This window comes from Cottoperca gobio, chromosome 12 (assembly GCF_900634415.1).
Source record: "Cottoperca gobio chromosome 12, fCotGob3.1, whole genome shotgun sequence".
In the NCBI taxonomy this organism is placed as follows: domain Eukaryota; kingdom Metazoa; phylum Chordata; class Actinopteri; order Perciformes; family Bovichtidae; genus Cottoperca; species Cottoperca gobio.
This window is the reverse complement of record NC_041366.1, coordinates 21,918,676-21,931,911: the sequence shown is the minus strand read 5'-3', so window position 1 is coordinate 21,931,911 and position 13,236 is coordinate 21,918,676. Positions and strand designations below refer to the sequence as shown.

The 13,236-nt window shown below is 42.3% G+C and overlaps 1 protein-coding gene across 1 annotated transcript in view; it reads left to right on the top strand.

Annotated features, from left to right (window-relative positions):
* The first annotated feature begins 1 nt into the window (after position 1).
* The window catches only part of mtrex (Mtr4 exosome RNA helicase), a 17,015-nt gene continuing 3,780 nt past the window's right edge, over positions 2 to 13,236 (top strand). The window contains exons 1-22 of the mRNA XM_029445260.1: positions 2 to 155; positions 494 to 634; positions 1,032 to 1,098; positions 1,195 to 1,257; positions 1,530 to 1,642; positions 2,331 to 2,505; positions 2,663 to 2,753; positions 3,049 to 3,173; positions 3,298 to 3,396; positions 3,491 to 3,608; positions 3,692 to 3,823; positions 7,768 to 7,847; positions 8,321 to 8,431; positions 8,685 to 8,786; positions 9,874 to 9,999; positions 10,128 to 10,278; positions 10,401 to 10,573; positions 10,660 to 10,728; positions 10,803 to 10,928; positions 11,112 to 11,222; positions 11,323 to 11,511; positions 12,953 to 13,116. Of these exons, the coding sequence (XP_029301120.1) occupies positions 55 to 155; positions 494 to 634; positions 1,032 to 1,098; positions 1,195 to 1,257; positions 1,530 to 1,642; positions 2,331 to 2,505; positions 2,663 to 2,753; positions 3,049 to 3,173; positions 3,298 to 3,396; positions 3,491 to 3,608; positions 3,692 to 3,823; positions 7,768 to 7,847; positions 8,321 to 8,431; positions 8,685 to 8,786; positions 9,874 to 9,999; positions 10,128 to 10,278; positions 10,401 to 10,573; positions 10,660 to 10,728; positions 10,803 to 10,928; positions 11,112 to 11,222; positions 11,323 to 11,511; positions 12,953 to 13,116 (2,627 nt within the window). The 5' untranslated portion in view covers positions 2 to 54. The remainder of the gene's footprint in view (positions 156 to 493; positions 635 to 1,031; positions 1,099 to 1,194; positions 1,258 to 1,529; positions 1,643 to 2,330; positions 2,506 to 2,662; positions 2,754 to 3,048; positions 3,174 to 3,297; positions 3,397 to 3,490; positions 3,609 to 3,691; positions 3,824 to 7,767; positions 7,848 to 8,320; positions 8,432 to 8,684; positions 8,787 to 9,873; positions 10,000 to 10,127; positions 10,279 to 10,400; positions 10,574 to 10,659; positions 10,729 to 10,802; positions 10,929 to 11,111; positions 11,223 to 11,322; positions 11,512 to 12,952; positions 13,117 to 13,236) is intronic.

Below are 13,236 nucleotides of genomic sequence, written 5' to 3'. Positions count from 1 at the left end.
CCGGGCGGCAAACCTCGTGTTGTATTGTGGGAAGAAAGTGTGCCCCTAACAATCATGGCGGACGCTTTTGGAGACGGGTTGTTCAGCGTGTTTGATGATGAACAGCAAACTACTGCAAGTAAAAAGATACCCGCTTCTCTGACACCAGAAATCGGGTAAATGCTTCTTCTTTTTGTTGCATTGCAATGTTTGAAATTAGGAGTTTCGATTGCACAGGGAACCTGAACGTAGCATTAACGGTACGAACGTCAACCGGCTAACTTAGTGAGCTAACGTCGGTTAATGAAAGCTCAGATAAAACACCTGTTGTGCTGATAAACGACAACTGGAATCGTTTGTTGTTTTGTTTTTGTTGTGTTATATGTAACGTTCAAACTATTTGTTGTGAGACTGAGAAGTTAAACGTTACTGGAGTCTAGCTAGCTTAGCATTTCATGTGACGTTCAAGTGTACGTTAGCTACAACAGTTCTGTGTGTTTTTTCTTTTTATCAGGAAAGTTATTACTAAAAATGGCACCGAAAAAGATGCTGGTCCGTCTGCCCCGATCAAGAGGGAGGCAGACAGTGACGGGGGAGAGGAGGTGTTGTTTGGGAAGAAGCCTCGACATGAGACGGTCTCTGCTAATGACCTAAAGTAAGAAGAGTTGTACACCTTGTGTGTGTACAGGGTGCTAAGCTACACGTACCTTTTAGTTACATTACACATGAATTCATCTCTTGTAATGCAGTAATATAACACTCTGAAACAGGGCCATTCGTAGTACTTGTAATACTCTTAAGTGTGTTTAGCTGATATAACTTTCGTACTTTTACTCAAGTCAAAGGTTACTTATTAAGTTTAAGTACCTGTAAGGACCTGAGTGTGTCCTCCACCACCTTAAATAATACAGTGTCATACAACTGCAATACATATTACCCCATGCAGATTATATATAGGCGTTGATTCAACTATATGTCATTCAAATCATTGACTTGGGTCTGGAGATGCAGCACAATATGCTTTAAGTTGCTGTGTTTTGTGTGTTTTGCAGTCTTGCAGAGTTTATGCCCCAAGTGAAGGTGGAGCAGATTGAGACTGTAGAAGGATGCTCACACGAGGTAAAGAAAGCCGATCCGAGTGAATTGACAGATTGATGACAAATAAAAAGAAAGACTTGTCTGATTTCTCTGAAACTTTGATTTGGACTTCCCCAGGTCGCCCTGCAGGCCAGTGATGAATACAAACCACTGAAGCCACGAGTGGGGAAAGCAGCCAAGGTATAATGTTTAGTACTTTTAGTAATTATACTAAAATAGATTTTTTAAAGCATTCACATTTTTTATATTCTGTATGGTGAAAATAAATAAATAAAACCCTTAAAAATAACTTTTCTGAGCCTAACCCTTTGATAAGTCGATCATCGCAGCTCTAAATAAGAAATGTTGTCTTTATATCTGCAGCACGTTATCGCACCTTTAACACGGAGCACTGTGTTACTTTATGGGGAGTTGATTTAGATGGATAACATTTGTTTTAACATGTCCTGCAGGAGTACCCTTTTGTTCTCGACCCGTTCCAGCGCGAGGCCCTCTTGTGTATCGACAACAACGAGTCTGTGCTCGTGTCTGCTCACACTTCTGCCGGCAAGACCGTCTGTGCCGAGTGAGTATCTTAAATAGCGGTGTTCGAAATGAATCGCTTACTGTTCTGTTGAACTTTGTTTGTAGTCCAAAGTATGCAGTTAAACCCAAACTACAGCAAACGTAGCTCGTTTTCTTTAAGTGTAGTTGATTCTATTGTAGTGGATCTGCTGCCTTCTTATCTGTGTTGTGGCACATGTCACTCCATAACATCTGCATATCGCAGGATGCAACTGAGTTTCCCCGACTCATAGGTGCAGCAAAGTTTACATTTCTGAGACGGTTTTCACAATAAAAGTAGGTGAAATGTCCTCTGAGTGAAGATTACTGCGTTACAAAGGCCGGTCAGTATGTGATGAAGATGATGATGATGATGATGATGTTATGCAACTGTTAAATTAAAGAGCATCTTTACAAAATAAAGTGCATGTCAACGTATACAGTAATAATAAATACAGGTAAGGATAAAGAAAGAAACCAGCATTTAGCAGAACATGAACTTGTTAGTCGAGTAAATGTAATATTCTTCCTCCCTTGATCTCATGCAATAAGAACAACGGCTGGATTTATACAGATGTTCAGTTTATCGTGATTGATTTAGTCGTCTGGAGAGCTGTGCTCAGGCGGTTGGCGTTTACTTAAAGCTCAGACGTGCACGTGAGGAACGCAGTTCTCTTGATAGAAACGTTCCACGTGGCCGTGTCTTGTAGATATGCCATCGCTCTGGCCCTGAGAGAGAAGCAGAGAGTGATCTTCACCAGCCCCATCAAAGCTCTGTCCAACCAGAAGTACAGAGAGATGTACGAAGAGTTCCAGGATGTTGGGCTGATGACCGGAGACGTCACCATCAACCCCACCGCCTCCTGCCTCGTCATGACAACGGAGGTAAGAAAACGTGTTTAATATCCTCGGTCAGAGTCTGATGGTAATCTTACTCGCAGTCTTAGATTTAATGTGAGTTTCCGGTAATGAAATGAAGCTGACGTGCAGCCGGAGGAGAAGCAGCGCCGAGCTTCTGACACGATGAATGTTCTTCTCGCAGATCCTGAGGAGCATGCTGTACCGAGGCTCGGAGATCATGAGGGAGGTGGCGTGGGTCGTCTTTGACGAGATCCATTACATGAGAGATTTAGGTGAGGACGGACGACTGACTGAGCTGCACTTTGGTCCTTTTGAGATCATTTGTCGCATTAATTTTCTCCTGAAATGAGATCAAATAAGAAGAATAACTAAAACAAACTTATTGCAAAATGAATATTCTGTTCATTATAACATTTATATAATTTATACAAATGACTTGACACGTTTGTGCAGTTGTGTCCAAGTTGACTTGGAACTATTGGATCGCGTAAAGTTCTACAGAATTAGTGATTTAGGTTAAATCAACATGTTGTTGCGTGTAACCTTGTAAATCCTTCTGTGTTTCAGAGCGTGGCGTGGTGTGGGAGGAGACCATCATCCTTCTTCCGGACAACGTGCATTACGTCTTCCTGTCAGCCACCATCCCCAATGCCAAGCAGTTTGCAGAGTGGATTTGTCACCTACATAAGCAGGTGGGATGTTGTTCTTCCAAAGGGTTAGTGTCCCTGGATGCAATTAGAGGTGACAATCATCCGCTGCCTGGAAGTATCAGGAAAACCTTTCCTGGTGTTTTAATGAAGTGTTTGTCTCCTGCAGCCGTGCCATGTCGTGTACACAGAATACCGTCCCACTCCACTGCAACACTACATCTTCCCAGCAGGGGGCGATGGACTCCACCTGGTTGTGGATGAGAACGTAAGAACCTTTAATTAATCCCATACAAGACGCACTAGAAGTGTCTGGTTTCATGTTTCCTCTTAACATCTGCACGTGCTTTGGTTTTCTTCAGGGAGACTTCAGAGAAGACAACTTCAACACAGCTATGCAGGTGCTGAGAGACGCAGGGGATTCTGGGGGCAACGGAGGCGGCAAGTGGGACCCGAGAGGTCGGAAAGGAGGCACGAGAGGTCAGTATTCAAGGATGTGTAAATGTCTTCTATTCCATGATTAAATCAGAATGAATTTATGCTCACGTGCATGTTTTCCTCAGGTCCATCCAACGTGTTCAAGATCGTGAAGATGATCATGGAGAGGAACTTCCAGCCCGTCATCATTTTCAGCTTCAGCAAGAAGGAGTGTGAGGCCTACGCTCTGCAGGTGGCCAAGCTGGACTTTAACAGAGGTACGTGTGTGTGCTGCCATTCTGCACACAGGTGCTTTCATCACAACCAGTCAACGGATATTCTGAACTCAAATATACATTCAGTGTAAAAAAACAAAACACGATTTATGGAAATATTTATTCAATTGTGGGAAAAAAGTCAAACAAAGTCAATTTTATTGACTGGAAATAAAATGCAGCGTTAGGTCAATCTGAGCGAGGAATAATTCAACAACAACCGTAATGATGGCATATTTCATAATATATATAAATATATATAATATATATATTTATATTTAATATATACATATATTGGACTTTATATTTTTTATATATATATATATATATATATATATATATATATATATATATATATATATATATATATATAATTTTTTTAATATAATTTTTTATATATATTTATTTCTAGTTTTAGATTTTTAGTTTTAGGACTATATATTTTTTTTATATATATTTTTTTTTTATATTTATTTATTTCTAGTTTTAGATTTTACTTTTTTTTTAGTTGAGTGACAAACATTTTCTGCTTCCATTTGATGGTTTTATTTGAGGCTTTTATTTGACATGCATGTTAGTTAAATTTGGATTGTTGTTCAACAAAGAGACATGAAGACGTCACTCTGGGAAATGTTGAAACTTACTATAACTCACTATACTCAGCAGATTAATAGAAAAGAATCTTTATTGCAGCCCTGAACACGTTTATTCTGTCTGCCAGCGATTCAAACGTCTCGATCATCTCTCAGCTTCAGCACATTTAACAAAGATCATATTTGTGTCTTTGCACCGAAATGCCAAAGCAAATACTTTTTTTGTGACAAATTGCTGCGAGTATCAGGGAGGGAGTTGAAATTGGGTAAGAGAAGCTGCTCGCCAAAATACGAAATTGTTGGCAAGTGGAGGCGAGTGAATCGTCCCCGCTGAGCGAGGAGCATGAATGTGGCTTCTTGTGGCTGCACATCTGCTGCTGCCGTCGGGTCCCGTGCAGAAGTGTCTTCATGAGGACAAAGCTCTGCACAAAGGGAAGATCGTCCAGCGGGAGAGTTTGGCTCGTGTCTTCCTGCTTCAGGCTCTGAAACAGAACATGAAGTCTGGCTTCGGAAGCGCTCCCCTCCCTCGTCTCGCTTTGTTTCGCCGCCGTTGTGACATTATTATAAATGAGCAGCGTTGTAATGCTGAGCTCTTCCAGAGCTGAAAGCCTTTTTCTGTCGACGCTGCCAAGCTTTTCATTAATATGGGGGGGAAACGCTGCCAAAGATAATTTATCACTTTCATGTGTTTTCACAATTTGCTTAAATACTGATTTTCTGACGCAGCTGCTCTGAGATCATTTCTTATGAGGAAATAAAACTTCAAAATGTGAAGTTCAAAATGATTGTTTTTCTATCTGAAAGCCTGTATTTTAAACATTTTAATGTTCAGTTACCTTCTTTCTTTGTGTCATTTGGAAACTCAACTTCTCTGAAAAAAACATTGTAGGGGGGGTTATAATGAGGAGCCCCCCCCAATAGCAATGCTCATGTCTTTACATTTTATTTTGAAAAAGCATGAATTTCTCTTTCATCATTAGTAGTATCGATATTCCTGCATGTGAATTCACAGCATTCTGGACTTAAAACTAATTTGCAGTACGTTTGATAATCATTTTACATTTATTTTTGTAACATTAGCTTTAAATATTTATTTATTATTTATTAAAATATTTATTTATTATTTATTAAAATATTATTATTTAAATTTATTATTATTAAAATATTTATTAAAAATATTTACTTATTATTATTAAAATATTTATTTATTTATTATTTATTAAAATATAATTTATTCTATCAAGTCATCTTAAGACCCTTAAAGGTTTAATGTACTTTGAGGGAAAACTGACTCTTTATAATTTTTTATTATTATTATTATTATTATTATTATTATTATTATCAGGGCTGTCAAGCAATTAAAACAATGAATCTAATTAATTACAATCTTTGATTAATTAATCTAAATGATAAATATTTGCTGTGAGCAGCATTATAAACTGTCAACATGTCTTTTATTTATTACTCTTTCTCTAATATCTTGTGTGCCACAACAGTTTGACATAAAGTGCGATTTAAAATCTGGCAGAACTTCTTTCATTGCACAATAAACAATATGTTTAAAAGAAGAGTGCGATTAATCTGCGTACACATCGAAATGAACGCCTTATTATTATTATATTTCATGTTATTTTCCTCTCTGTCGTTTCCCCTCACGTGCGGAGCACTGGTTACGTTTCCACTCTGAAGTTTAAATCCGTCACATAGTTGAGTCTGTGCGGATGTTCATGCTCCTCAGAATGAAGTAATTACACAAGAGACGGATGTGAAGTCCAAAAACACTCCATCAGAGTTTCTCTCTCTTCCCTCCTCACGACCAGTGAACACACCGTCACGTGTAGAAGAGGCGGAGTAACCCTTTACTCCAACGTACCCTGAAAACTGATGAAGCTGTGGATAGACGTCTTTATGTCCCTCCATCGTCAGGACATTGTTCTAGTCGAACATGAAACATCAGCAGCTAGAGGGACGATGCAGTCACACACCTCGAGTCCTAGAATAAAGATTCAAATGTCTGTAGATGTATAAATGTTATTTACGGCGCCGTTGCTGCTAAACCGCCCCGTGAACACGGGTGCAGCCATGGATTCAGCCTGAGCTTAGCTTTGCTCTTTACATTGTGTCCGTGCTGTTGCTTTGTTGTTAAAGCATTAAAATAAATCTCATTGACATTGAAATAAATTCTGGACCATCAGTAAGAAGGAAAGTTTCATGAATAAAAGCCTCAGAGCAGCACATCACGTGTGATCTCTGTGGAGATCACACGTGATGTGAGGAGCAGGATCGTAGCAGGATCGTAGCTGTGGAGAGCACGCGTGATGTGAGGAGCAGGATCCTAGCTGTAGAGATCACGCGTGATGTGAGAGGATCATAGCTGTGGAGATCACGCGTGATGTGAGGAGCAGGATCCTAGCTGTAGAGATCACGCGTGATGTGAGGATCATAGCTGTGGAGATCACGCGTGATGTGAGGAGCAGGATCGTAGCTGTGGAGATCACACGTGATGTGAGGAGCAGGATCGTAGCTGTGGAGATCACACGTGATGTGAGGAGCAGGATCCTAGCTGTGGAGATCACACGTGATGTGAGGAGCAGGATCGTAGCTGTGGAGATCACACGTGATGTGAGGATCATAGCTGTGGAGATCACGCGTGATGTGAGGAGCAGGATCGTAGCTGTGGAGATCACACGTGATGTGAGGAGCAGGATCGTAGCTGTGGAGATCACACGTGATGTGAGGAGCAGGATCGTAGCTGTGGAGATCACACGTGATGTGAGGAGCAGGATCGTAGCTGTGGAGATCACACGTGATGTGAGGAGCAGGATCATAGCTGTGGAGATCACGCGTGATGTGAGGATCATAGCTGTGGAGATCACGCGTGATGTGAGGAGCAGGATCTTAGCTGTGGAGATCACACGTGATGTGAGGAGCAGGATCGTAGCTGTGGAGATCACACGTGATGTGAGGAGCAGGATCGTAGCTGTGGAGATCACACGTGATGTGAGGAGCAGGATCGTAGCTGTGGAGATCACACGTGATGTGAGGAGCAGGATCGTAGCTGTGGAGATCACACGTGATGTGAGGAGCAGGATCGTAGCTGTGGAGATCACACGTGATGTGAGGAGCAGGATCGTAGCTGTGGAGATCACACGTGATGTGAGGAGCAGGATCGTAGCTGTGGAGATCACACGTGATGTGAGGAGCAGGATCGTAGCTTCACCCGCTTCCTGACGGCGTTTGTTTTTGTAATAAAACTTCAGCTTCAGTCTTCAATTGAACAATATGAATATTTATAAGATTCAGGATGTCAGAAATGTCGGTGCTGATATTTAAGACTTTGTTTGTTTGTTCCAGAGGACGAGAAACGTCTGGTGGAGGAAGTGTTCAGCAACGCGGTGGACTGTCTGTCAGACGAGGACAAGAAGCTCCCTCAGGTGAGGACTGGACTCTCAGCGGCCATCTTGTAAAAGTCTGCTTCCTTCAGAGACGGTAGAACGAGCTTCACCTGCACATTGATGTCGACACGCACGCCAACACTGCTCCACTTATTCTAGTTGAGGCGCATTATGAAAACCAGCGCGTTGAGGTAACAGCTGTTCGAGGATCGGTTAGAACATTTTAAACGTTATTCAAGGTAAAGAATAAGATTGAATTTGAACTCCTTGAAAAATGCTGGATTTTCAATATAATAGATCCTACAGAGATGTTTTTAGCTTAGATCCTGAGCGAGCTCGCCTCCCTGATGTCTGCAGGTGAAGTGTTCCATAGCGTTGGTGCATAATTGTTCAATATGAATTCTGGTGAAGGTTTCTGTGTTGTGTGAGACTCTGCACACGTTTGCTTTACAAACCTTGAAAGCTGTGAACGCTTCCTGCCGACACTGATCTGCAGCTCAATGATTGTCCAGGTGGAGCATGTGCTGCCACTGTTGAAGCGGGGGATAGGAATCCACCACGGAGGTCTGCTGCCCATCCTGAAGGAGACCATCGAGATCCTTTTCTCCGAAGGTCTGATCAAGGTACGACCGTCTGCAGCAGGACGCTGGATTTCTCCCTCAGAGTTCCTGCCATGTGAATCTTTTACACGTTTCTAAGAGTGTCGTTCTTTTAGCGCACCTGCTTCCCAAGATCTCTCTATTGGTACTCGAGCGTACATTTGTTGTGCAAATCCAGACATCAGTGTTACACATTTAAAGGAACGACACCAGGAAACTGCACACGACTGTTTTGTACCTGGAAATGACTCAACGCTGCTTTTACATCTGGTTTCAGGCGCTGTTTGCTACGGAGACATTCGCCATGGGCATCAACATGCCGGCTCGCACTGTGCTCTTCACCAGCGCACGCAAGTTTGATGGCAAGAATCACCGCTTTGTAAGGACACACACACACACACACACACACACACACACACACACACACACACACACACACACACACACACACACACACACACACACACACACACAGAGTTGTTGTTGTTGATCAGGCAGCCATCTTTGTTAAAGCTTCTCTGCTTTGAGAGGAGCTGCGAGGCTCGTCTCCCTGTTGGGGTTCCTTCGATAATAATAGTCCAACTCTATAAACGGCTGTCGCTTTAAAGTGTGTGTGTGTGTGTGAGAGACACAGTGTGCTGCTCTGAGGCCTTTATAAGGTGTGCAGGTCCTGCAGCTTGCACCGCCACATAAACGGCCACGTTTTGTTTATAAGAGACGAGGTGTGTGTGTGTGTGTGTGTGTGTGTGTGTGTGTGTCTTCACTTCTTGCAGTTCCAGCTCACAGACTGAAGGCTTGAAGAGAGAAAGAAGGAAACTTTGCTCCAGATGTTCATCAGGAACATCTGGAGCCTCCGCTGCAGCCAAAGCTCCACGCAGGCACTCGCTCACATTTAAATACACACGGCTCTCATTCCTGTTTGACATCCAGAGCTGATCCCGTGGCGTCGGATCGTTTCAACACAAGAATAATCTTATCGGACGTTAAGTCCAGTAGATGTTAAATCAGAAGCATGTGTGACGCAGGAACTCGTGTCCAGAGGGTTCAGTCTCTTAAAGGGATGCACGATACCATATCTGATGGTCAAACTCTTTTTGGCTGAATGCCAACACACACACACACACACACACACTCACACACACATCTTTCTAACATTATTGTGTCTTCTCTACATTAGTACAGATGTTTTCCACACTGTTGTTTAAACTAATAATATATGTATTGGCTCCGCCCGCAGACCGACCTGCTGCACCTGTTTGTAATTGTTCGTATAATTGAAGCGTCATTTGGGCAGAAACGTTAATTTCAGGCAGATTCAGAAATGTTTCATGTTAAAGCCGTCGATCATCGTACACGTCGTTTCCCCTCGAGACGATTTCCTCATCACGACGCCGTCTGTCAGTAACACACATCAGATTACAGAGAAGCGTTCTCCTTAACGTCTTGTGTGTTCTCTTGTGGTCCAGATTACTTCAGGTGAGTACATCCAGATGTCCGGGCGAGCCGGGAGGAGAGGGATGGACGACAGGGGAATTGTTATCTTCATGGCGGACGAGAAGATGAGTCCATCTGTGGGCAAACAGCTGCTGAAGGTACCGTGAACACGGCTGCCTGCACGCTGCTGTTTTAAAAGTAGTCCGACTCTCAGTGAAACCTGTTCTCCTGATGTCTCACTAAATAATGATGTGTTTATTGATATTGTGTGGTTTGTTCTGTGCAGGGCTCTGCAGACCCTCTGAACAGTGCCTTCCACCTGACCTACAACATGGTGCTCAACCTGCTGCGTGTGGAGGAGATCAACCCGGAGTACATGCTGGAGAAGTCTTTCTACCAGTTCCAGCACTACAGAGCTTTGCCCGGCGTCGTGGAGAGTAAGCACGTCTCCATATCTACTGCAGCTGCACCTGAGAAGATATCTGTTTACCTGATCCACATGCATTACAGTGAGATAACTCGTTTGAGCTGTAGTGATGTGGCTGATTTGTCTGCGCAGAGATTAAGAAGTATGAGGAGCAGTACCACGGCATTGAGATCCCCAACGAGGAAGGTGTGGTCACTTACTTTAAGATCCGACAGCAGCTCGCCAAACTGGGTAAAGAGATCCAAGAGTTCACCCACAAACCCAAATACTGCTTGCCCTTCTTGCAGCCGGGGCGACTTGTCAAGGTAGAGCTTCACACACTCGCAGTCTGACGACGAATAGTTGTTAGTTTCCACGTGTCGTTTAATTTCTCTTGGTTTTGGTCCCCCAGGTAAAAAATGATGAGGCTGACTTCGGCTGGGGAGTCGTTGTAAACTTCTGCAAGAAGTCTAACGTGAAGGTAAGTCGGTGTCGCCCGTGCACGAGTCCGTTCACACGCGGCCGTCACTAATAAACGTGCATTTCCCCATTTAGACCACGACAGACTCTGAGCCGCTGTATGTGGTGGAGGTTTTAGTCCACTGTAGTAAAGACAGCGTGAAGGATGCTGCGACCGAAGCAGCTAAACCTGCAGCTGCAGGGGAGAGTGGAGAGATGCAGGTGGGTGCAACACACACACACACACACACACACACACACACACACACACACACACACACACACACACACACGTAACTGCACATGAACAGAGTAGTTGTAAATGTAAAGAAGAGGTTCAGCACAGCCCTACAAAGAAGCCTGCATGTAGTCGGGGGGGCTTTAACTGATGATGTCGTTGTGCAGGTGGTCCCAGTGATGCTCCATCTCCTGACCTCCATCAGCTCAGTTCGTCTTTACATCCCCAAAGACCTGCGGCCCTTCGACAACAGGCAGCTCATGCTCAAGTCTATTCAGGTACAAACTGCATGTCGAAGCAAAGATGATGTCACTGGTGGGACTCCGACAGAAATCAGCATGTAAATCTTTTCCTTGCCTCCAAACATTTTGTCTGCAGGAGGTGCAGAAACGTTTCCCAGATGGCGTTCCTCTGCTCGACCCCGTGGACGACATGGGCATCAAAGACCCCGCACTGAAGAAAGTCATCCAGAAAGTGGAGGCCTTTGAGCACCGCATGTACTCGCACCCCCTGCACAGCGACCCCAACCTGGAGTCTGTGTATTCCCTGTGTGAGAAGAAAGCTCTGGTGAGAAACCGTCTTAGTTTGTGGGAGTTAAGGTCAGAAACGTCCGGCTGAAGGTCAAACCTCACACCCGGAGGAAGGTTTAGTTATTCTTACTTTATCTACACGTGCTACCTTTTGTTAGATTACAATCTGTGACCTTCTCTTGACTTTGCCTGCCAGACGTGTCGGCTTTGAATATACTCAACGAACAAAGTCAGGAAGAAAGCAAAGACATTATTCATGCAGAGCGTCGCCCTCCGTCATAGGTCGCAGAACTTCGAACCTCGTCGGAGGAAACGAGCGTTCACAGAGAATTTATATTCTAGGAAGATAAATAAGAGTCATGAAATAATTAAATCACCACAATGTATTCTTTCAGAATAAAACAACCAGACATGAACATCAGAGTATAAAGTACGTAGTCCCGTAATAATAATAATAATAATAATAATAATATAATATTATAATATTATAATAATAATAATATATATTATAATAATATAATATTATAATAATAATATATAATAATAATAATAATATAATATTATAATAATAATACAATAATTATAATAATAATGTAATATTATAATAATAATAATATAATAATATAATATTATAATAATAATAATATTATATTATAATAATAATAATATAATATTATAATAATAATATAATAATAATATTATAATAATAATATTATAATAATAATACAATAATTATAATAATAATGTAATATTATAATAATAATATTATAATATTATAATATAATGTTATAATAGTAATATTATAATAATAATATTATATTTTTATATTATAATAATATATTATAATATTATATTATAATATATTATAATAATAATAATATAATAATAATAATTATTCCTCTGGTGGCTTCTCTCTGCAGCTAATCCTCAATCACACACACACACACACACATGTAGTGGAGAACAGCGAATTTACAGCCGTCATTAAAGTCGTAAATGTACGAGGGAGATAAACACATGTCTTCACTTGTTGGATAAACTTCATCAAACCTGAGACGCTGCTGCTCGCCGTGTGTTACGCCGGCAGTGGCCTCATAAAATGATACTTTGCAATAAGGAAGTGCTCGTGAGTTTACCATCTGTGGAGCGATGCAGTTCAAGTGAAGCCGCGTGACAAACACTTTCTCTGATTCTTCCTTCTCGTAAACTTGAGTCTCAGAATATTTATTACAGAGTTTACATGTGAGAAAAGTACCACCTCAACCTCACTGTGTGTGTGTGTGTGTGTGTGTGTGTGTGTGTGTGGTAAAGGTTACAGTGTATAGTACACATCCTTGAGGAGAGATAAGCTGATGAACATCTGTTGGCAGATGTGGAACAGCTGCTGGTATCGGAGCGTTTAATAATTAAACCCTGGAAGAGCTTCTCAGAGTTGACATCAGGTGAAGGTTTAACGACGCGTGTCTTTGTGTTTTCAGATCGCAGCAGACGTTCGAACGGCCAAGCGAGAGCTGAAGAAAGCTCGCACCGTCCTGCAGATGGACAAGCTGAAGTGCAGGAAGAGAGTTCTGCGACGCCTCGGCTTCGCCAGTCCCTCCGACGTCATCGAGATGAAGGGGCGGGTCGCCTGTGAAATCAGCAGGTCGGGATGGACGCGGCACACGATCTGTTTGAGTGTTTTTGTTTGCTGATGGTGTGGCGTCTGAAATGATCACACGACCACTCCCGCAGGTTTCTGTTCTGTGAGGGGACCGCAGTAGTT